This window comes from Anas platyrhynchos, chromosome 16 (assembly GCF_047663525.1).
Source record: "Anas platyrhynchos isolate ZD024472 breed Pekin duck chromosome 16, IASCAAS_PekinDuck_T2T, whole genome shotgun sequence".
Lineage (NCBI taxonomy): Eukaryota > Metazoa > Chordata > Aves > Anseriformes > Anatidae > Anas > Anas platyrhynchos.
In genome coordinates, this window is record NC_092602.1 from 8,050,918 (window position 1) to 8,073,328 (window position 22,411).

A 22,411-nucleotide genomic window follows, 5' to 3' on the forward strand; every position below is an offset into this window, starting at 1 on the left:
GAACCATGGGGGTGTCCTTCTCTATGGGTCCCTGACAATACACAGCATCTGGGGGGGTTCCCATGCTCCACAAGCAGCGGTTCTTTCAGTTGTTCTCTATAATGATGTCAGCTTGGATTGATTTTACAAAATTGTTCATTCTTAGCTTCCTTGTAGACTAGATTCTACAGTTCTTGATAGGTAAATAATTTCCCTGGGGTATATGAGTCTTGCTTGCACTAAGTGAAGGCTTTTAGCCCTTGAAGATCTGCTTATAGAAATAATTAGAGGAGGAATTACATCTTCTCTATTTACTCTGAACCTTTGCATCACTGATACGTCGTTAGCCAGACACAAGAAAAGCCCCAATCAACATGCTTCTGCCACTGTGACAGGAACAGAGCTATTCATTCTGCTGTGAAAGGGACAGAACTCCTTGACAATAAAATATGCCCAAGATTAATAACATTAAGATATAAGGAAGAATTAAAAACAAGAAAATGCCCAGCAGTGAACTCTTCAGATATCATATCTGGAAATTTCAATATTGCAGATGTCCATTAGAGTTTCTATTGTCAAGAGCTTCCTCTTGATACTGTCAAGCATCAGAAATTAGTGGCAGTAATTACATTCCCTGAGGAACTTTATCCTAGAATGGCTTCCTGGTTTCCTATGTGCATTACTTGCAAGTACATTGAGTCAGAAAAAGAGTCATCATAAAACAAGGCAAAAAATAATGTTTCAACCACTATATATTTGAAACCCCATGTGCTAGCTTCAGTATGCTGAAATTTTAACTGGCTATATTTTTTTGTCACATTCATTTTGTTTACAAGCCAATCTTCTAATCAGTCTCTCCATTTTCTGGATGCCAACTGTGTGTTCTTGAGTGAAATACAGCAAGGATTTTACAGTAGCAAAGCAAGCATCTTTGGTTTTCCCATGCTCAAAGAAAAAGAGTTCACTATTTTGACTTCTCTGGTCTGGCTTTTAGGTCCCCTGAATAAGGCCAATGAGTTAGTTACTAAAACCCAACAGTCTTAAAACCAGAAATGGAATATTTATCCAAATAACAGGCTGCTTCCTGAAATACTGGAGCTGAAATACCAAAAGATTAAGAACCATACTGAAAACTACTAAAGCCCACTGTAGTTCAGAGACAAAAGTCATAGTCAACCAAAATGAAGTCTGAAACACGGTGACTAAGATTTAAGTTCTTCCTGTAGCAGTTTCATAGCATTGACCACCAACTAACTGAAAAGCCATCTTCAGCTGTATTTCGTCTTGCTGAAGGAGACATTTGAATGCAACAAAACAAAAAAGCTGCCAAATTAAATAAGATTAACGGTGTAGTAGAATTTAATAAAAAATGCCATAGAAAACACATTTCAAAGGACACAACTTGAACAGAACTACCTATTTGTAACAATCCCAAAATAAGCTCACTGCACACCCTTTGTTTACAGTTGGAATCACCCTGAAGAGGTGCAGACTACAGAGGGATTAGTAACATGGCAGGTTTCAACAGCAGATCGTTATGATGATCACAAGGGAAAAAAAAAGGGGGGGGGGGGGAGCTGACATCTGCCAGGGTGCTTTTGATATACAAGTCTGCCACAGGCCAGAGCTATTCTTAGTAGGCATCTAGGAGCAAGCAAAGAGGAGCTGATCACCTGTTGCCATGTAAACCAAATTCAATTCATCATACACTGTCTCCATGACACGAGACTTGGCTTCAGGACATGAAAGAACAGATCAGGAGGAACACAGCTATGGTTACATCCCTCTGTCACACTAGTCCACGTGCAGTACTTAATCCCTTTGTGTTGGGTCTGCATAAGCAGCAGCACAGATAAACACTGCACTAGGACAATGTTCCCTTCCACGAGGGATGCCAACAACATAGGAAGTCACTTAGATTCTCAAGGCACTGAGCTTTTTGAACAAAGCTCCGCCAATTAGCAACTCTTAGTTTTTATTTTCTGCATTCTTCATCACAATCACCTGTCATTTGCAGAGCAAAACCTTCATTCACTTTTTTTCTTCTTCTTTTTCTTCTTCTTCACAGATCCTGGCAATGCTGCGTTCTCTGTATGATTGCTGTCTTGTCTCTTATGCAGCCCATTTGCAGACAACTGTGGCAAATCTTTGCTGACCTGGTCACACTCCACTGAGTCTATTAATTTCTTTTCAGTCTTGTTCTCCCCCTTAATTTTCTTTTTCTTCTTTTTCTTCTGGCTGTGCTCTACATAACCCTGACTTGAATTCTGGCTGGAATCCTGGGGCAGCACAGGAAAAGCACTTTGCTTCAAAATGTCTGCAGCTGACACAGCAGCCTCCTGGTACCTTTGCCACTCTTCATCACTGTCCAGGTCACTGGAAAGGCAATAAAAGGGAAGGAAATTATGTTATATGCTTGCTTCAAATCAATCCAATGCACAGAGAACACAGTAATCTAAGACCAGAGCACCTGGTAGACATCCAGGGGCTCCAGGACTCCAGTACCCACAGTTAGCGTTTAAATAGTTTGTAACTCCCGCAAAAGTTTCTAGTTCCCCAGTATTAAAAAAAGTAACAAAAGAAGTCCGCTATACTCAAATATCAGAGTCATATAAAACATATTGCTCAGGCTCTTCAGCTTCTTGTTCCCATGGGGGAATCATAGATGCTTCTGGAACGTGGATTAGAACAGCGTTTAGGAGTGAAGCAGCTGACAGCACCTCACCTGGAGCTAGATGGCTGTCTCCTCCTTGAGGCTCGGCTACACTCTGATTTCTCACAGTCTCCCGGGACAGAGGAGGAGAAGAGGCGAAAACCTAAAATATGCATTTAGAAAGGAATTTTAGCCAAGATTAAAAAAAAAAAAAAGTGAGAGCAATCAACAGAAATCTCACTGCTGTTAATGGATAGCTACAGGGTTTAACAAATTATTTGGGACTAACAGTCTGTGAGGACTTAGGGCACAGCAATCAGAACATCAAAGTAACAGCCTCCCATGGTGCTAACAAAATCTGCTGTTGCAAGTGCTCTTTAGGCAGCTGGCACTGAACAGGATCCATCTCACCCGTCACCATTTAACTAACCAGATCACAAAACAGCCACAATGTCTGCATCTAGAACTCACCATCATCTCCACCGTCAGGCTGTTGCACATGAGTCTGTGAAGGTCCTGATGAATCCTTCAAGACAGTGATGAAACTAAACAGAAAACCCCCGTCAGATCTTAGACATTTAGATCTCAGTTTTGTACAAAAAATTAGCTGAAGTTGGGTGGGTGTTTCTAGGAAACAAGCTCAGATGAAGATATTTTTTTTCCTTACTTTTCCCTCAGTATTTCAATTCTCTGCTTTCAAAGCAGACTATGCCTTCTCTCCTTAGCAACACATGCCACAAGAATGACTTAACATTTCTGAAAGGCTACGTTAAACTCCAGGAATTCTAGTTCTCAGGGCAATAGTTACACACATAATAGAGACAGCAGTAGCCCAGTCAGACGCACACTGCCAGCACAACCCTGAACAGAGTATGGCTTTAAGCCACAAAAACAAAGGGAAGATTCTTGTGCTGACCTTTAAATGACCAAAGTGCTAAGGCAGACAAATTCTGCTTTTTCCTCCCACCATACATTTACTGCGGAAGCAAATGGAGACTGGTGGTGCTGCAGAGGTAAGTCTTTAACAGGGGGAGACAAGAGATGGGCCAGGTTAGAATACTGGAAGTTTGCATTAAATACAGGATTGAAAGAAATGAGAAGAGAAACAGCTTCCCCTGCGTATCCAGGTTACGCTCTGATCTGGAATTTTTTACTTTTAGCAAACAAAAGCATCTCTGTACTTTACCCATAGAACAAGCTTTTTTACTATCGCATGCCAATACCTGTCGAGCATTGCCCCCAGTTTCTTTGCAACATGTGCTCTAAACTCCGGTGTGGTCTGCAGCTCATTTCCATCCTCATCATGACCATTCACCTCACGCCTGTTTAAAATAAAAATAGAAACGGGTTATCTCTTCCAAGGGCAATAACATCCGGTGTTCTCACCCAAACAGGAGATAAGGGACTGTAAAGTTTCCCACTCTGTAGGAACTAATTTATGCTTTGTTGCTAGACAAGACTGCTAAGAAAGTTGGAAAATAGCTCAACAGTGACAGTTCAGCTCCCAAGAGTGAACTTCATGTTATTTAGCTCTGACAGTTAGTAATTCAATGATTTTGTAGTTGAAATGGCCTACAAAATAGCCTATAAATTGCCTAACAAAACAAACAAATGATGTCAGGATATCCCTTCTCTGCTGTGTGCTTCCTGTGTACATTGATACAATTCATGTAAATCTTGTCCCATGAGAAAGGATTTTATGAAGTTGCCTGGCTGACAGCTTTCAAAACTGAGCCTGCAGAAATGCTGCAAATGTAGATAGCCCAACATCACCTCCATTGCAAGGCTCCTAACTTTTCCAGCTTACAAATGATTGGCTTTGCAATTGCAATATTTTAAATATGTCTTTCTACATAAAACTCTCTATTTTAAACTTTATTAAGTTGTTAAAAGTAAATATTAATTCCTTAATAGGACATTTCTGACAACTTGAACTAATGCTTTAACTGTCAGCACTCATTTGTTTCCAAGTGGCTCCACGAATGGAAGCGCCACGAGGTGCTTTATTAACGGTAAGTAGCACAAACACAACATAGTTTAGGTTTTTCTCCACAGAAACACAACTCTGAAACAAGAAGCTTAAATACCTTAGGCTCGGCTGCGCAGACTGTAACCGATCTTTTTTAAAGCCACCTGGCAAAGGAAGAAGTAAAGCTTCGTGAGAAAGAGACCCGCGGCCAGGGCCTCCTTACCCCTCCTCCAGACACAGGGGCTGGAGAAACCCCTCGGGAGGGCAGAGGGAAGCCTCCCACCGCCCCGGCCGGGGCAGACCCTTAAGCTCGCCGCCACCCTGGGCGCCGCCGCCGCGCCGGGTGAGCGTAGCCCAGCCTCCGCCAGCCCTCACCGCCCCGCGGCTCCGCTCCCACCGCCGCCTGCTTGGCGCAGTCCCAGGCCGCCTCCCGGAACCGCGCCGCCGCCTCGCCGCCGCTGTCCGAGTCCGAATCCGAGTCCGGGCCCGAGCCACCCCTGGGCGCCGCCATCTTGAGGCGGCTCCGGCCGCGAGGCACGCTGGGGGCTGTAGTCCTGGGGGCTGTAGGCCTGCCGCGCCGCACCTGCCGGCCGCGGGGCATGCTGGGGGCTGTAGTTCTGCAGGGCGCTGCCCGACAAGATGGCGGCGGCAGGCACCTCGCCTCTCCAAAGCCCTTCCCCCGGGAAACAAAGCTCTGAGGCTGTAACTTCACGGCTTCAGAGCTGCTGAACCAGGGCACCCAAAGGGAAGGTTGTGATGGACTGGCGTCCTTATGTGCTGGCAAGCACAGAAACCTTCTACCATTAAGCGCCTGGTAGGACAGCATCTGTCTGCTCTAGGAATTTAGCTTTCAAAAGCAGGTCAGAGAAGGTACTAGGTGTGCAAGGTTCATTAAGATAAATTTCATTAAGATAAGGCAAAAACATCTCATCTCTTTAGTAAAATACAAGTGAAAAACATCTGAGATGTGGGAGAGGAGACGTGCATCTCCTCTGCCTGCACCTTTCACAGCCGCTTCATCCACAAACACGGAATGACAAATTCCACCTGACCTGCACGAAGGCATCAAATCCTTCACTCACAAAGCCTGAAGGCTGCCCGGCAGCTGTTCTGTTCAGTGCTTTCCCAGCTTGGCTTGGTGGCTCTCTCATCCCAGCCCAGCAGTACTCCTTGTGGCGATTTCTTTCTAGCTGTTACAGACACTGGGATTCCTCTCACAGACTGTAACACTATTTCAGCTTGATTATTTTGCTTCACAGATGTCAAAGCACCAGATGCTTCAAAGTATGTTTTACTCAGGCAGATCAGGCAGAGTTCGGTGTGCTTATGGGCCTGGTTTTTGAAATGTGTCAGTTCCCAGAGACAAAAGTACAGGGGGAAAAAACAGATGGAAGCATGTCACATAACAGAAAGAGCTGTATGGTTTCCCACCTTTCTGGTGAGACAGAAAAGTGAAATGAGCAGGAGGTCTTGCAAACTGCTCCTCTGGTTGGACAAGGCAAAAAACTCCAAAACAGAAACCCTTGCATGGAAATTTCAAGGAAGGAATAATATTCCCAAATGTAGTTTAATACTGAATTAAGATACCATTAGGTTGAAACTACAAGTAAAACAAAGAGTTGATGAGAAAAATGCTGATGGGAAGTTCTGTGTCTTTGATTCTTGATATATGCATGACTTTCACAACTATGAGAATGTTTGTGCATAGCACAGATACATAGTGCCATAACCATTGTTTGAGTCTTGTGACTTAGATCATGAAAAAGTGAATACATCAAATTAATTTATTCTCATGCATGCCATGAGAATGAACTGGCAACCAGGCTACAGTTTTTTTTTCCCTACCTCTAACCAATTACTGACTACCAGCTACACTGAAAAACAATACACATAACACCTTTAGAATATACATAAACATTAATGGTATTTATATCCCTATTGTGCAAGTGATATTTAGCTGACTTCTTAGTTTCATCAAGAAAAGTATTCCCTTGCATCGTTTATTATTGCCATTCAATTTAATTCCTTCACCAGTGGGAGTAAATCTGGGTTTACCTACTGTTTTAAATAAGATTAATCGGACAGGAACAGCCTTCTCTGTAAACAAGCTTAACATTTACAGTCTCTTCTTGTAGACCGTCCTTTCCACTCACCCAATCTTATTCACTGTCTATCTCTGGATATTTTCAATTTTAAAAAGAAAATACTCACTAGGAGTGGAACAAGGGTACTGTAAACATGGCATTATAGAAATGCATAATTATATTCCATTTTTTCTGAGACATAAAGGAAAGTATTAAAATGAACACTGGGCATTGTAAGTATTCCCTGGCTATGTCGTCTACAGCAGTAACTGTATTTCTTTACAAATTGCTTTTGTTATCATAAGATATCCGAACAATACAGGCTATTCTTAGCATTGCTCTTACTTCCATGATTAAAACAGCAGAGGAAAAAAAAATCCTCTATTAATACTGAAATTCCTGTGACTGTAGACATACACGGTGACTAGTCTAAGGTGGTCCAAATTTCAGAAGCTCGTCCTTGTTTTAACCAGCATCTGGAGGACACCATTTATACCTCTGGGGCCTCGTTAACTTCTCAGTAATCTGATATTACACTGAGATGCCGAAGTTTTGCTTACGTGCTGAAGTTGTGCCAAGCCATGCTGCTTTACTGTCTTGGTGAAAATGAGTAAGCTTGTCTCATTAGAGAAATTTTCAGACAGTAAATACACTGCTAGTGTGGGTAGTGGAGCTTCACAATGCGTGTCCTAGGACATAACCACTATAATTTTCAGATACTATCTCCATTTGCACCCCAGCTACAAATTTCCCAGTGCAATCCATCACCATGCACGGCAGTTCCAGCAGGGCTGCTGGATGACTGCGCTGTCATGGGTTTTGCCAAGCCTACGTGCTACTGTAAAGTGTACGAAGGCTCAGGACATCTGTTTTTATACTGCTGAACACTTCCCAGCTGGCACGTTCAAACCCACACAAGACCTGTATAGTCACAGGCCATCTCTGTCAGCGGACAAGCCTCAGGCAATATCCTTGGTCTCTTTCTGAAAGGCTCCCTTGGCACTAATCCCCACTTGTTCCCTTGTAAGGCTCACTTCTAGCAGGAGACCTTAGCTCAGGATTCACCCATTTTCTATCAGGTAGAACAAGCAGCACTTCCAAGCTCACAATCTCAGCGTCCTCGGAACTGGTGGGTATGCTCACAGCAGGACCAAAGCCCTCTGGTGGTGCCACCTTGTCTCTGACAACTCTTTCAGACACTAGGCCCCCTCCTCTCCCTCCTCTAAAGCACCTCAGAGCTGTGTAAATACCTTTATAAAGCTCTTTGTTCCCATCCCGGATGTGCTCCTCTGCTCAGATCCTAGCACTGCACACATCTGAATAATGATTCCCCTCAAATCCGCCTCCTTCCTTTCTCTCCCCACCGGTCCAAACGCTGGCTGCGGCTGACGACCTGCACTTCTCGCTCTTTTCAGAAGCGGACAGCTGGACGCTGCCCCCGCAGGCTGCCGAGCTGCAATCAAAAGTAGAACAAAACGTCAGAGCAGAAAGCCGACAGGGAGCCGTGGCGGCTGAGCCCGGGCAGAACGCGGCCCCGCTGATGTGAGACCGGCCCGGGGGAGCTGGGGGAGGTCGGGCAGGCGGCACCAACCGCCCCCTGCCCCCGGGGAGCCCCGGGGGAGCCCCGTGCGGGCGGAACGCGGCCCCGGGGCCCGGCGGGGAGGGGAGGCCGGGCCGGTCCCTTCCGCCGGGGCCGGGCTTCCGGGCGGTCAGGTGACGGCGGCCGCTGGCAGGGGAGCGGCTCCGCGGCTCGGGGGAGCGGCGGGACCCCGGTGAGCGTGGGCCGGGGGCGGAGGGGGCGCGGGGAGGTGCGGGGAGGAGAGCCGGGGGCGGCCCGGAGGGGCCGGGCACGGGCAGCGCCGGGAGGCCGGGGCCGCTCCGCCCGCTTTCAACGAGCGGGGCGGGGGCTCCGGGGGGCTCCGGGGGATAGGGGCAGCCCCGGTGGCGGTGCCGGGGCGCTGCGGGGCAGCCCCGGCGGTGGTCCCGGCGGCCTGCCGTGTGCCGGCCCCGCTGCCTGACCTCCGGCCCTTGCTGCCGCCGTGGCGGTGTGCTGGGCCCGGGGCCACCCGGCGGCGTTTTCTGGCGAAATTCCCGTGCTGGGCGGCTTCCCGAGCCTCCCCGGCCGAGCCGAACCCCTCCTGCTCCTCCTCCTCCTCCTCCTCCTGCTGCTGCGAGGGGCGCCTGGCGCTGGGCAGGGTGCGGGGCGGCCGCAGGGACCCGAGCCGCTTCGGGTGCCGGGCTGGGAGCTGCCTGGCGCCCCTCGAACCCAGTTTTAGTGGGTTTCTGTTTTTTTTTTTTTTTTTTTTTTTTTTTTTTCACATCGTGATGTTAACGTGGTTAGCCCACGGAGCACTTAATGTTTTACATAACACTCCAAACCAGGAAAATGCTGGGGCAGTATTACCCAACTGGTTATATCAGTTTGCTTTTTCTCGCTCTTTTTTTTTTTTTTTTTTTTTTTTCCTCCTGTAGACTTTGTGAGGTAAGAGGATAAAATCTTTGTTTAAGGATTTGTACAATGTTTTCTTGCAGTCTATATTACGCTCCTAGGGAATGGTTAAAGAAAGAGGATTATTGTAGTCACTTCCTTTTTTTGACAGCGTGTGACAGTGGCTGGCATTTGTGAGGTACGTTGAATCCTCGGAGCTGCCAAAAGCGCCTTTCAGCTGGGCTCTTACCCTGGAAGCAGCGACTAACACAGACCTGTGCTGCAGAATCCCAATTAACGAAATGAGGCCAAGCAAGGGCACATTGGTTTGTAAGGCAAACGGCTGCTCTTGAAAGATCAAGTGATCACACGAAGTTGTATGTTGGGAGCACTTTGTGGCAGTACTAAAAAGCAGCTACGTGATGCTGGCCAGCTTCCAGGAAGTGAAAAGATGAAGTTGCAGAAAATGTTTCTGAGGAGTTAAAATGTAACGTATTTGGTGGACAGAGTAAAAAGGTAGTGAGAGATAAATGGGTATTTAATGATTAACTGTGGGACAGCCATGTAGTTGTTAACATCTATCTTAAAGTTACTGTCAAGAAGTAAATGTACTTTCTTCCAGGCACTGCCAGCGATTACCAGCTAAGATTATCTGTTACTTCTACTTGAAGTCCAGACAACTGTAATAGGTTAAGAATCAGATTCTTGTTACACTTATGAGCAGGAGGTATTTATACAAACTCTGAGCAATACTTTTTAGATTTAGCTAGGATTTCTAATGTTAATATTCCTTGTATTCCAATTTATAGTGTATCTAAAAATGCCATTATCATTGTGGTAATAAGAAAAATGAACTGACATTTTCCTTTCCATTTGAACAGCAAGAAGTTCAGAAACTAAATCAGAACTTCTTTCAGAAAGGAACTACAGTTGGGACTGTTTCAGTAATTCCAGACAAAATAAGAGCCATTGGCAAAGAAATACGGAAAAGTGTCTTTATAGTGGAATTTGAAAACTAACAAGGCACCTCTTATTTCATTGTTATGCATTAGACATTGCAAAAAGAAAGAAATTCTAGGTTTTATAAATAATCTAGCCAGAGTCCTATCTCTTCACTGGATATTTTTCTTATGGCTCATGAAAGAAGATTAAAAAGTAAATACTTCAAACATTCTAATATTGTAGTGCTGTGAACATATTCTACAACTGTTTCACACTGATGACATCAGCTTCTAATTTACGTTCTCTCTCTGTGTCTTTCTCAGGTTGAATTATTGTTCACCTGCTCTGTTTCCAATGGAATTTTTTGTATGCTTTAACTTATGGTGAAGACTCTCCCAGTCTGTCTTGAACAGTTTTTCTTGTATTTTTAGAGACAGGTCAGTGTATTTTGGCAAATACAGTCACTTTTACTTTGCTGAGTCCAGAAATATGATCTTTTACTCTGTCTATTGTGCTTACATTTTCCTGGTGTGCAGTTTCTCCCACTAGATTTACAGATTAGTTTTTAAAGTATTTGAGTAAATTTTCTTTCTTATTGCCTGTTAGTGAGATTTATATTAGAGATTATATTAGAGATTTATATTAGAGATTTATATTAGACCTTACCTGTTTCCCATGTTTAATTCTTTCACGGAGCAGCTCCCAGCTGTCAGGAAACATTCAGGTCCCAGTGTGCCACCTGATTCTTGGAGGTCTGCTTTCACCAGCTCTGTTCAGCCACACGTACTCTTTACACAGCTCTGTGGGATTCATGCGGGATCCCTAAACATGTAACTTTCCTTACACATCTTCTTTGACTTCCACCAGACTTTGCCAGTTTAGGAAGACTATTGAGGATGTTTTTTTTTTGTTTCTTAACCACTCGTCTATTGCCACTCTTGGTCTCCTGATGTAGTCAGTGTCAGTGATTCAGTCACTTTCAGAGCAGCCTGTTGGGATATCACAGAGGTGATGATTAAAATGCTAATTAAAAGCCATTTATACTAGTTGTTTATTTCAAAGATACTATTTTCCTATAAATATCTAGAGAGCAAAGAAATAAAGAAAAAGAGAAAAGTTTTGAGTGCTTGTAGTTAAATAACAGGTGATTTTTGTATTTTTTCATTTGTTTTGCTTGCAACTCATCGTGCCTGTAGTGTTAATTTGGACACCTGATCAAGGGCAAAGGTTTAGCAAACTGCACTGGCATCTGTCCAGTCAGTCCTCTCTAAATTCTGTTAACTTAGCTCCTAAAGTTTTAAGATAGCCCAGTGCACTCAGTCTTCCTCCTGAGCTCTCTGTTGAACAGCAAATAGGGTCTGCTTGGCCTGTTTGTTTGTTTGCCTCCACCCCCCCTCCCAATTTTGTCTTGGAGTTTAAGTGGCTCAAGTGCTATTTCAACAATTTTGAGCTTGTCCTACATCTGGAGCAAGTTGAATTTGCAGTTGAACTTTTGCTTTAGGATTCACAGATGACACTCACAAGTGACACGATACACAATTATCAAATGTACATTTTAGTCATTGGATGCTGTTTCATGCTTGCATCTCTGTAAATGTCCAGCGTGCTTTGCAGATCAACAGCCACGGACAGCGCTTGCTATGGACCTAGTTATGTTAAGCCATATTCCACAGAGAAGAATAAAGGATCATGAAGGCTTTCCAGAATAACATTGTTCATTTTTATTGTTACATTTTGATACATTTTTGATATTTTAAATTGTTTAAATCCTAATAGGTCATTAGGCCCATTCAGCCTATGGAGAAAGAATTAAGAGAGGATTCCAGTACAAAGTAAAAATGACCTTCCGAGAGAGTAGATTCAGTGCCTGTCACGTTATATCATTTTAATCTTTCTTCTGTCTCAGCCACCTTTATTCCATTGCATTAATTATACTTACGTGGATTTCTCTATCATGCGTCTTCATAAGTTGCTGATTTCTTTTCATTTTTCGTAGTTACTGAAGGCTGTTTTATTTTTTTGTTTGGTTTAGTTTTCTAAGCAGGTGTTTGTGAAGATAAAGTGTTTTTTTAATGATTCTTCATATTTCTGGGGTTAAATATATGAAATTTGATTTGGAGAAAAGAACTTTGCTTCCCGCATTGGATTTAGGGACATGTAAGTTAATTTATTTGCCTCCTGCACATGTTTACCTTATATTATATGGTTAGATACGAGAGCCAAGCATCTCTTATACTTGTTCCATAAAATGATGCCAGCATTTTTTACAATGTGTTGTAGTTTCCTTAACTCCCTAAAACTAAGGAGACTTTTTTTTCTTAATGTTGATATTAATTTCTAGCACACTTGTATTGGTCTGAGCCGATAAGCTTTCAAACATCACTGAAGAAGATAGGTTGATGCTACTAAAGATTTTGGTAGTAAGGATGTGTGAAAACTCAGCTTGTTTAGCGCGTAGTTTGTGGGCTGGCAGTGTTTCCATCTGCCTTGAACTAACATGAATTTTAATCTTGTACAATGAACTACCTTGCTGCTGAGTGTAAATGAGGTCATAGTGTGAAATGCTAAGAGTCAGCAGTGTTGAAAGCAGTGTATGTTGAAGTACAGCATCTGTGAATACTGAGCTGCCCTTCTGGGACACTGTGTGAAATGATGTAACTAAGTGAAAAGCTCTACAGAAATAAATTTCATCTCTCTTGCTGTAACTTAGTATCATTGCTGCAGTACTTCTGTGACGCTCAAGTACGATGCTTTACTCGATGTTCTCTTGCCCGCACAGTTGGATTATATTTTATGAAAAAGCTTTTGAGAATAACAGCTAGAGATGCTGAGGTTTTATTTTGCTCCCCCACACCTGTGCTTCAGCACTGCTACAAAGACAGAACACTGAGGAAGCTTTTAAAGCTTGTGGGGTAAGTTTGCAAGTAAATCAGCTTCTGAAAAATTTAGGGTGGGCTTTTCACATGCTTAACTGCACTTGCAAAAGGTTCAGATAGTCACCTGGTTATTTCTCTCAACCTTTTCTAGATACTCATATCCCTGCAACAGCAGCATGATAACGGATTTATAAAAAGCACAGTGGATTTTTTTAAACATTTTTGTTTTGGTTAAATAATTTTTGTAACTGCTTAAACTGTCTCTAGTTCCTATATTTAAGTCTTGAAATAGTAAAAGTGTTTCTGGAAATGTAAATGTCTTCTGCTGAATCTCAGAGTTTCAAGTACTATGGAATTTGTGTATCGAGGAATTAGACTGGAGAGGTTGTTGCTGCTGAAATAAGTTATCGTTGTATTTATCAAAGAAGATCATGAGAGTTGAAAGCATGTTAGCAGCACATTTAAGCTTAGCACTTAGAAATGTTTGATAGTTTGAAAGTATGACTAGGTGAGCTCATCTTTCTCACAGCAAGTGGTGTTAAAAGCCAGGTTGTACTAAAGGGCGAAGTTATCTCTTGGATATGTTAAACTAAAACCATCAACAGGAGGATTCAGGTGCTTCTTAGGTAAATCACTGCCAGTTTGTAAAAGGTCAAGAATACAATGCTGTAATGCCAATAATGTGTGTGTTTTTTTTTTTTTTCCCTTTCTCATTTTTAGGATTCCAACAGGAAAATTTTCTTGGTCTTGTATCTGTGCAGCTCCTAAGGATGGCAAGTAAAGGACCCACAACTTCCACATCAACAAAGAGCTCCAGTACTGGAGGGACCAGTGGCAGCAGTAGCAGTAATGGTGCTGGGGAAAATACGAATCAGGACAACACTTTTGAATGTAACATCTGTTTAGACACTGCCAAGGATGCAGTTATCAGCTTGTGTGGACATCTCTTCTGGTAAGTACTTCAAGTCCCCACAGATAAACCAGATCACCGTGCACCTCTATGATCATGTAAAAGCATATTTTTCTTTTTTTTTTTTTTTTTTTAATAATTCTAAATGTCAAATAAAAATCTGTTTGTCTTAAGCTGAATAAGGACCATGTCTTTGGGTTAGAAGCAGTTTGCATCTTAAACCTTCTGGATTATTTTGTAAAAGCAAACAAACGAGGAAACCTCCTTAGACAGTTCAATGTTGATTAGTTGTGTTGTTTAATCAGTGCTGCCTGGTCCAGCATAGTTATCTTGTTCCTATCTAAATTCTTTCTAACCTCTGCATACCTAAAACTACATCTGAAAGCAGTTATTTTTTTATTCTTAAAAAACATGCTTTTACATGTGATCTAATTCTCTTTACCCATGGTATGCAGTTGTAATTACTAAATTTTCAGTTCTTTGATTTGATTTGGTTATGTATTGCACAAGTATGTTAAGCATGTCACATTTATTTAAGTAGCTTGGTCAATCCTTATGTAGGATTGACATGTCCAGATGTGTTGGGTTTTTTGTTTGGTTTATAGCGGAAGCTAAATTGTGCTTATTAATAAGGAGGCCTAAAAGAGCACTTCTATCTGCTAGTGTATGTAACGTCTAAAGGTACGGATTTTTAATTTAAAGGAGATAGAAAATCACATCATGATGACGTAGAAGTTATTGCAATAATTTTATCTTAATATCGCAAAAGGATTTGAAAAACTGGAACTGTAAAAAGTAACACTTATCTTGTTCAAATAATGTTGGAAAGACTGTTTTGAGAGCAGATGGCTATTCAGCATTTTTATCTTGTAGTTTTCTTGTTTGCCTTCAATGTTGAGTTGCCACATTAATTTAACCTTAGGAGTAGTACTGTGTAATGGAGATTTCTCTGTCTTGAGAAACCTGGTCTGATCTCACAGCTGACCCTGTCCTAAGCAACAGACTGCACTAGAGGCTGCCTGAGATCTGTCCCTTCCAGCCTGAATTATCCCATAATTCTATGAATGTGCCCAGTGTTTTAGCTAAATGTCTCTTGCATGACTTCTGGTAAGGTCCTGGAGTCTCATTACTGGAATTTTTCTAATTTGCATATTAGCTCAGGGATACCTTCCATGGGATCAGTAGGGAAAATCCACAGTAAACACCAGAAGATTAATTGTATCTCTCTAAAGAGTCCCCCACTGTATGGGGCTTTGGTATAGATGAGGATGCAGGAATCAAAGGCGATACGGAGAGAATCATGTTAGCAACATATTTAGATTGCATAACCTGAAAGGACCAGTGGAGATCAGGCTTGGGCTGTGCTTTCAAAAATTGTTTTAATGGGAGGTTATGGAACTGGCCCAGCTGGATTCCAGGGTTCTGTTGTCTGTAAGCTGTGCTATCCATGGTACGCTTCATATGTTTGTCAGATCGAGTTGCCAGTAACTAATTCTGTTTTTCCCTTTTTTCTTCTCTGTGAACAAATTGTCCTGGGAATGCTCACAGTTGGCCTTGTTTACACCAGGTAAGACAGGTTTCCTTTTACTCCGTCTTTCATCAGCTCCAATGACTCAATAAAGCCCTCGGTTCTCTGGAGTATCCCCCTCTTCAAATGTGCTTCTTTCTCTCCAGGGCAACTGCAGCGTGCTAATGCAACTTCATGCGCAACAACTTGCAATCGAGTCTTTTAGAAAAAAGAAAACTTAGATTCTATTCTGCTTACCTCTGACTTTTCATGTTATTAACCACTGGACATTTGTGGTTTTGTTAGGAGAATTACTGTAGACTGTTTACAGAAGTGTAGTTCACAGGCTTAAATGCTAAGTGCACTTGTTGCATATGTAGTGTTGCACATTGTGGTACCATTATAAGAAAGGAAGATGACAGGAAAGTACCTGTGCTAGCCTTTGGCCTGTGAGGAACTGTTGGTACTGTTTATTTCATAACATTTTCTCCAGTGCCATTCTGAATCTGTATGCATCAGCAAATAGATCATAGCAGATAGGCAAACTGCCAACACTTCAAGAGTACTTGGCATTTAGTATAATGTTTTCCACTGTGGCTTTCTGAGAAGTTGCTAAATCTCTCTGCCTGGATGCAAGTTAGGTTTGCATGTTGTTGTTTCCATGGTCTTTTACTAGTTTTCTCATAATTTCCTTCTGTTCTTTTTTTTTTTTTTTTTTTTTTTTTAAGTGGCTAGAAACCAGGCCGAACAGACAAGTATGCCCTGTGTGCAAAGCAGGAATCAGTCGAGATAAAGTTATTCCTCTGTACGGAAGAGGCAGCACTGGACAACAGGACCCCAGGTAATGAACCCAAATACAACTATTTGTGTGAAAACTACCAGGGTTTAAGGTAAAACTACTGAAGTGTTTGATTCACAATGTGAGATACGTTGCCAAAAGATGGACAGAACATTCAACTCTGCCAAATATTTCTGGCCCTTTCAGGGCTTGGGTCTACAGACCTTACTTCTTGTTCAACTGGCAATTTGTTTTAATTTGAATTGAGTGTTAATTATCAGTTATAAATGGTAGGTTGCATGGAATTATGTTATCTGACTGGAGAAGCTTATATCAAATGTTCATGGCCTTCACTGGTCCTCATTTTCCAGCCTTTGCAATGGAATATTTTATTACTCAGAAGTGCAATATCTTAGGTTAAGGATGTGATCCTGAAAGTTCACGTCGCTAGTTGGTCTAGTTGGTCACACACTACCTCCAGCTTTGCTGCAGTACGGCCCTGTGAGAGTGTGCTCCATGTTTGTTCTTATTAGTCAGGCTATTGCAGATACTGTTGTCATGCATCCTTGCACTTGAGCTAATTCCACAACTTCCTGCAGAGAGAAAACTCCGCCACGACCCCAAGGACAGAGACCTGAACCAGAGAACAGAGGGGTAAGTGGGGAAAAAAAAAGACTTTGAGCAATCAGGTTGTTTTTACTGAGGTGATATTTTTCATCTTGGAGGACACAGTGTGTGCATAAAGTCCTGTATGATGGTCCTGCAGAGATCACCAGAGGTTGTTAGTGAGTAACTGACAGCTGCAATGTGGCAGAAAATTCCATTCGCGTAGTACTCTTTAGCATCCTAAAGAATGGACTAAGTTCAATTGCACTTGAAGTGGGATCTGTGGTTTGTTGAGGAGATTGCAGAGTGAACTTAAACAGCAGCTGGCATATGGTGAAGACATAGGAGTGAGGCAGTAGGACAGACCACAGTGTTTTCTAGCATGATGACAGTGACCTGATGAAACAATTGCCTATTTCCGTGTAACTCAGCCTAGGGTCCTCAGAGAGCATGTACCTCACGATTCAAGCAAACAACTCCGCTGGGTGTGATTAAGGAACATCTTAGTTGTTCTCTCTCGCCAGGGAGTTGCTTTCTTATTAAATCATTTGCTGTGCTTGGTTCGACTTTTTTGCTGATGCTGCAGGAAGTCAGTAGAGTCTGGTATGAAGACAGCAGTAGCAATGCTGCTTTCTTATTTCCTACAAAGGTAGGACTTGCCATGCAAGGTACTTTGCTGTCCCTTTTAGATAGTGACAGAACACTTGACAAGAGTTGTGGTCAAGACTTAACTCATCAAATCTTATCATCAATCTCATCAAATACTTATCAGCCCAGAAATGTCTAGCTTTTATTATATGAGTGAAATCCTAATGGTTCTCCACTGTTTGAAAAACCACTCTGGCCTATCATCTCCAGAATTGAAATCACTGTTTTAATTCTGAAACCAGAGGACGGGTTTCCAGATTATAAAAGATAAAACTGTGAGTTGTCCAGTTGTCAAACATGACATAACTACTTGGATTTGTATACAGTTGGTTCCCAAATAATACACCACTTTTATACAGCAGGATTCATCTTAATTCAGAACACTTACCTTTTGATTTGACATGGAATTTTAGTCTGGAGCTTCTGGGATCAATGTTGTTGCACTGTAAATCTTCCTTTTTATTTATTTTTTTCCCCTCTTTTATCCATATCTTGCATTCCTGTCCCAGATGACTTTATATGGCATCTCAGTTAGAACCTTGGTGTGGCGGTGTGTTTTGTTTTGTTTTTTGATACTGTTCTTATTTACAATGATCTTTGCATCCCACTTGCATTTTTTTTTTACATAATGTTTAGACGATGCACGTGTATCAGAAAAATCAATGCAGTTTATTTTTCACAATATCTTTCTTATAGCTATATGATTAATAGCTATTAATACAGAATTATTGATAGAGTTTTAAAATGTTTCAAAAAGAATTGGTAATGTTGATTTTTTGATACATTGATGCATATATCAGACCTGTGCGGTGTCAAGAGTTGGACTTGATGATCCTTAAGGGTCCCTTCCAACTCAGGATATTCTATGATTCTATGATTCTATATATACACATTATACTGTTTTAAATTGAGAAATTATAGAAACACTTCTGCTACTTTGCAGCCTTCAAGCAAGAAGTGTGATTCCTACTTCTCATCTTCTCAAACTCTTAGGTGCCTGTGGCAAGTTTGCTACTGTGTAAAACACTTTACCCATGAGAACTTGGGAAGTATTTAACAATAGCGGAAGACTGAAAGTTGCCAGGCTGCATGATACCCCTTCAGCCTTAAGAAAGCCAGTGAGAGGGAACATCTGCACTTCTGTAAAATATTTTGAAATAGGCTTTAAATTATTTGTACCTTTTTCTCCTCTTCCATTGTTTTGTTCTCTGCAGGGATTCCAGGGCTTTGGGTTTGGGGATGGTGGCTTCCAAATGTCATTCGGAATTGGGGCATTTCCCTTTGGTATATTTGCCACAGCGTTCAACATAAACGATGGGCGACCTCCTCCAGGTACCGTGCATCCTATCTTCTCAGAGGGTCCTATCACAAACAGATTTTTTACAAACTCCTTCGTAACTTGGACAAATAGCCTGTTAAATGACAAACATTAATGGTAAAGTAAATCAGTACTGTATAGAGAAACAGAGGATGAGGGGAAAATGCCCAGTGGAGAAAGGCAGTTTACTTCTTACATGTTTTGTATGAGGGCTTATATAACAAGCAAGTTTGTCACTTCTGTATGATTTGCTGGATGCCCAGTTGAGAGGCTAGAATGAGGGAGCGACAGTGACGCTGGTGACTTTCCCCTTTAATTCTGAAAAATGAGGCAAGTTGGACTTGAGTTTCTAGTAAAAAAGAGTCCATAGAGGTGTATGGAGGAGTGTTTTGAAATACATAAAAGGTGAAAATGAAAAAAATTAAACTGATGCTTTTAGCCACAACAGAATGAAAGCGAAGATTGATCCTTTTTTCAGAAACTTACTTCAGAGACAGTCAGCTGTATTCCACAAGAAATAAATTTATGGTGAAATTACTTCACTGTTTTTAATTAAGGAAAAACAGCCAATTATTTCAACTAGTGTTGCCTCTCTAAAAATTAAGTAATCCCTAGAAAACCCCCCTTCCCATCTGGGCTGTAGACAAACTGAGTCTACCTGTTTTGAAAGAGAAAACCTACTGCCCAGGGTTTTCTGGACTTCCTCCGTGAAAGGTTCTGCCTGGCAGATTTTCCATGTGCCATACGGCCCAGGAATAGTAAGAACTGGCAGCATATTCTTCATGTGACACCTGTGTTGTCTGTCAGTCAGATGAACTTGCCTATTAACTGCACTTCATTCTCCACTGAAAATTTGTGTGGAGATGTGACAGAGCAAAGAAACATGAATGTATGTATGCTGCTGTAACAGCCATTGTTTCACAAACCCCTTTATCTGCTTTTCATCTGTGGTCTCAGTTCAGCAGTTCCAGAAAGGCACGTCTTGAGCTTTAAGCTTGTGTGCTTCTCCTTAGTTCTCTTAGTCAAGCGTACACATGCAGCCTTGTTTTACTGTTTGCTTATTCAGAGAGATTTCACCTCAAGAGGAAGGAGCGCTCAGGCAGAGGTGGTAAGGCTCCTTAGGAGGGAGACACCTGGCAGCAGTGAAGTTAGCTCAGCGCTGTCCCCAGAAGTTCTCAGCACAGCCCTGTGCATACTCGAGCACTTGGAGTGGCCTGCTCCTATTAGTCACGAGTAGGCTTTACCGCAGATCCTGCTCCAGGGAGCTCATGCTTATCTTCCTTTTGGTTTTCTATCATGGCTGGCCAATCTAAAAGTAGGAAATACTGACAGCAACAGTTTTTCAGCAGAGGGATTCCTTGCCTATTTGTCCATTTATGGATGTAGGGTATGCAGAATACACAATATCCTGAAGAAGAGGAAGGTGCTGAACTGTTTTTTACTTCCTGTTTTCCAGCTGTTCCAGGGACTCCTCAATATGTGGATGAGCAGTTCCTATCCCGCCTCTTCCTGTTTGTGGCTCTGGTGATAATGTTCTGGCTGTTGATTGCATAAATCTCTTCCATTATTCTCTATATTCATGGCCGACAAGGCCATTGAAACAGTTACAAACTGCATCCCCATTCTCATTTTAAACCTCTTGGTGTCTGGTTCCATAGCTAACCATGGGTTTCAGAAATCGGTGGTACCACAGCACAGTGAAGAATCTCACATTTTGCACCAGAGTTGGAAATTAAACATTGGTTAAAAAGTGTATTTCAGCTCAGCTGTCTTGTACAACAGATTCCTACCACAAACCATGGGCCTAGCTTTGAGCTCTGCCCTTAAAAGAGTGCTGCTCTGAAATCCTGTGCCAAGCAGTTATAGCAGGTTCATGTGAAAGACAGTTGCCTCAAGGTAGGCTGGACAGGTAAGGAGAAACTTCTGCAGCGTGAACAGCATCTCGTGCTTGGCAAATGTGACGGATCTGCCAGAGCTGTGGGTGTTATTCGTTGTCTTCACATCAACATCCGGCCGCCTTCAGGAAATCATCTGCAGCACTGCTGGGAATCCTTGGGCACAGCACATGATGCAAATGGAACCAGCCGTGGAGACTGGTTTCTCTTCTTGCCGTTTTTTCCCAGAGTGATGGAAAACTCCTGCCTGAAGCAGCTCAAGTGGCTGTTAGAAGGGATACAAATTTATGCTGCAATTTTTTTAAAGCCTGAATTTTCTGGAGCCAGACACTGGAAGATTCTCTGGTGAAGCCGGGTGGGGAGGCCGAACAGTATGACATAGCTGTCTGCCTCCCCCAGCCCCGCTCCCTACTGACAAAACAGTGTTGTCTTCCTTGGTTCTGTGCAGTGGCCGTTGGCTGCACTTATGGATAATCCCCTCACAACCTTGCCACCGTAGCTACGTTTCTTTTCCCCAGGGCTGTGAGACTTTCTACGCAAGGTCATGTACTCCAAATAAAATCCTGTAACAGACCTGAGACCAGCTTGTTTGGGGAGAGGAGCAAGGGCCATCTTTAACTGAGCTTTGAGCTTAAGTTTGTCAAACTGTAAAATTATACAGGAGGAAAAATGAGATACTGCCTCTGCTGGCACGTGCCACAGTAGGGAATGTTTGGAAGAACTTCTCTCTGCACCTGTGTACAGCTACAACATGCCACAACAGAATGGCTCTTGTGCGAGAGTCCCTGCAGTATCTACCAAAGATATTCATTTGAAGTGCTGGAGAAGACCACAACCGCTTCTGTGATGAGGGGAAAATATTTCAGAAGGTGAGCACTCTGTAGCCTCTTCGGAATCCTGTTGGGTATACAGCTTTAAAAAGTATTCCTGATGTATTTGTATAGATTCCTTCAGAACAGCAGATACGATGGATTTCCTAACAAGATGAACAATTTTGATATTTCTCTGACGAGGCAATTCCATGTCTTTCTTTTACTGTTTTTAGATTGTTTTGATTCAGATCACCCATAGTCATAATGATTTCCTGCAAGGTGAATATTGTGACTTCCCTCACAACAGACATACGACTTACAAAACAGATCAACTCAGAGAAAGTTTGTTTCAATAGTTAGACTTTTTTCTCATGTGTATGGATAAGTTATGTGTACGGGCAGGGCACTTTGATTAATTGTTGTAGAAGCATATTTATGTAACTATAAAATGTTTACTTTGAGCAGCGTGTCAGAGGATGACTGATGTTTAACTTCCCAGCCTCCACACTTCCACCTGGCAGGTCCAAGCCTGAGAAGCAGTGGCAGTTGTGTCACGGCCTGGCAGGCTTAGGCCTGCCTTCCCCTGGCTGAGCGTATCGCTCACGGGAAGCCAGCCCCAGTGCGGGTTCAATGTCTGTCCTACAGCACCTCCAGACCCTTACCGTGCCCTGCATGAGGTTCTCAAGCGCATGGAACCTCACCTCACCTCCACGGGGTGCTGAGAGGACGAGGAGCGGGGGCAGGCTGGAGATTGCCTCACTCACAAGCCGCTGCGGGCATAGGGCCTCAGCCCTGGCGCTGCGGGGAGCTGGGGGCAGCCTTCGGCGGGGCCGCAGGCACCTAACGGGGGCAGAGGGGCTGAGCCGCCCCTGCTAGGCCGCGGGGTTATGGAAGCGGCGGGGTGACTGAAGCGGGCCGGGGGCGGCTGCCGTGTCCAGAGCCCTTCCCCCGCTGCCCCGCAGCGCGGTGCCGGTACCGCCACAGCCGCCGCCGGCCCCCGCCGCGC

At 43.0% G+C, this 22,411-nt stretch overlaps 2 protein-coding genes across 9 annotated transcripts; one reads left to right on the forward strand and one right to left on the reverse strand.

The window, feature by feature from the left end:
- Positions 1-1,315: 1,315 nt before the first annotated feature.
- C16H12orf43 (chromosome 16 C12orf43 homolog) lies at positions 1,316-8,075 on the reverse strand. Its single transcript, XM_027470050.3, has 7 exons — positions 7,936-8,075; positions 4,977-5,933; positions 4,720-4,765; positions 3,856-3,954; positions 3,104-3,177; positions 2,705-2,795; positions 1,316-2,355 (listed from the first exon to the last, which is right to left on the reverse strand). Exons 2-7 carry the CDS (start codon positions 5,425-5,427, stop codon positions 2,007-2,009), a joined length of 1,110 nt encoding a protein of 369 aa, XP_027325851.3. The 5' UTR covers positions 5,428-5,933; positions 7,936-8,075; the 3' UTR covers positions 1,316-2,006.
- A 56-nt stretch (positions 8,076-8,131) lies between these two features.
- Positions 8,132-21,866, forward strand: RNF185 (ring finger protein 185). 8 transcript variants are annotated; one of them, XM_027470054.3, is made up of 9 exons: positions 8,132-8,457; positions 9,286-9,312; positions 10,379-10,492; positions 13,652-13,883; positions 15,390-15,408; positions 16,077-16,189; positions 16,726-16,780; positions 18,595-18,712; positions 20,155-21,866. In XM_027470054.3, exons 4-9 carry the CDS (start codon positions 13,702-13,704, stop codon positions 20,250-20,252), a joined length of 585 nt encoding a protein of 194 aa, XP_027325855.1. In that variant the 5' UTR covers positions 8,132-8,457; positions 9,286-9,312; positions 10,379-10,492; positions 13,652-13,701; the 3' UTR covers positions 20,253-21,866. The 8 variants fall into 8 exon arrangements, with proteins under 8 accessions (XP_027325855.1, XP_027325858.1, XP_038043135.1 ...); XM_027470057.3 differs by having other exon boundaries at positions 13,693-13,883; XM_038187207.2 differs by lacking the exon at positions 9,286-9,312 and adding an exon at positions 12,835-12,967.
- The last annotated feature ends 545 nt before the right edge of the window (positions 21,867-22,411 follow it).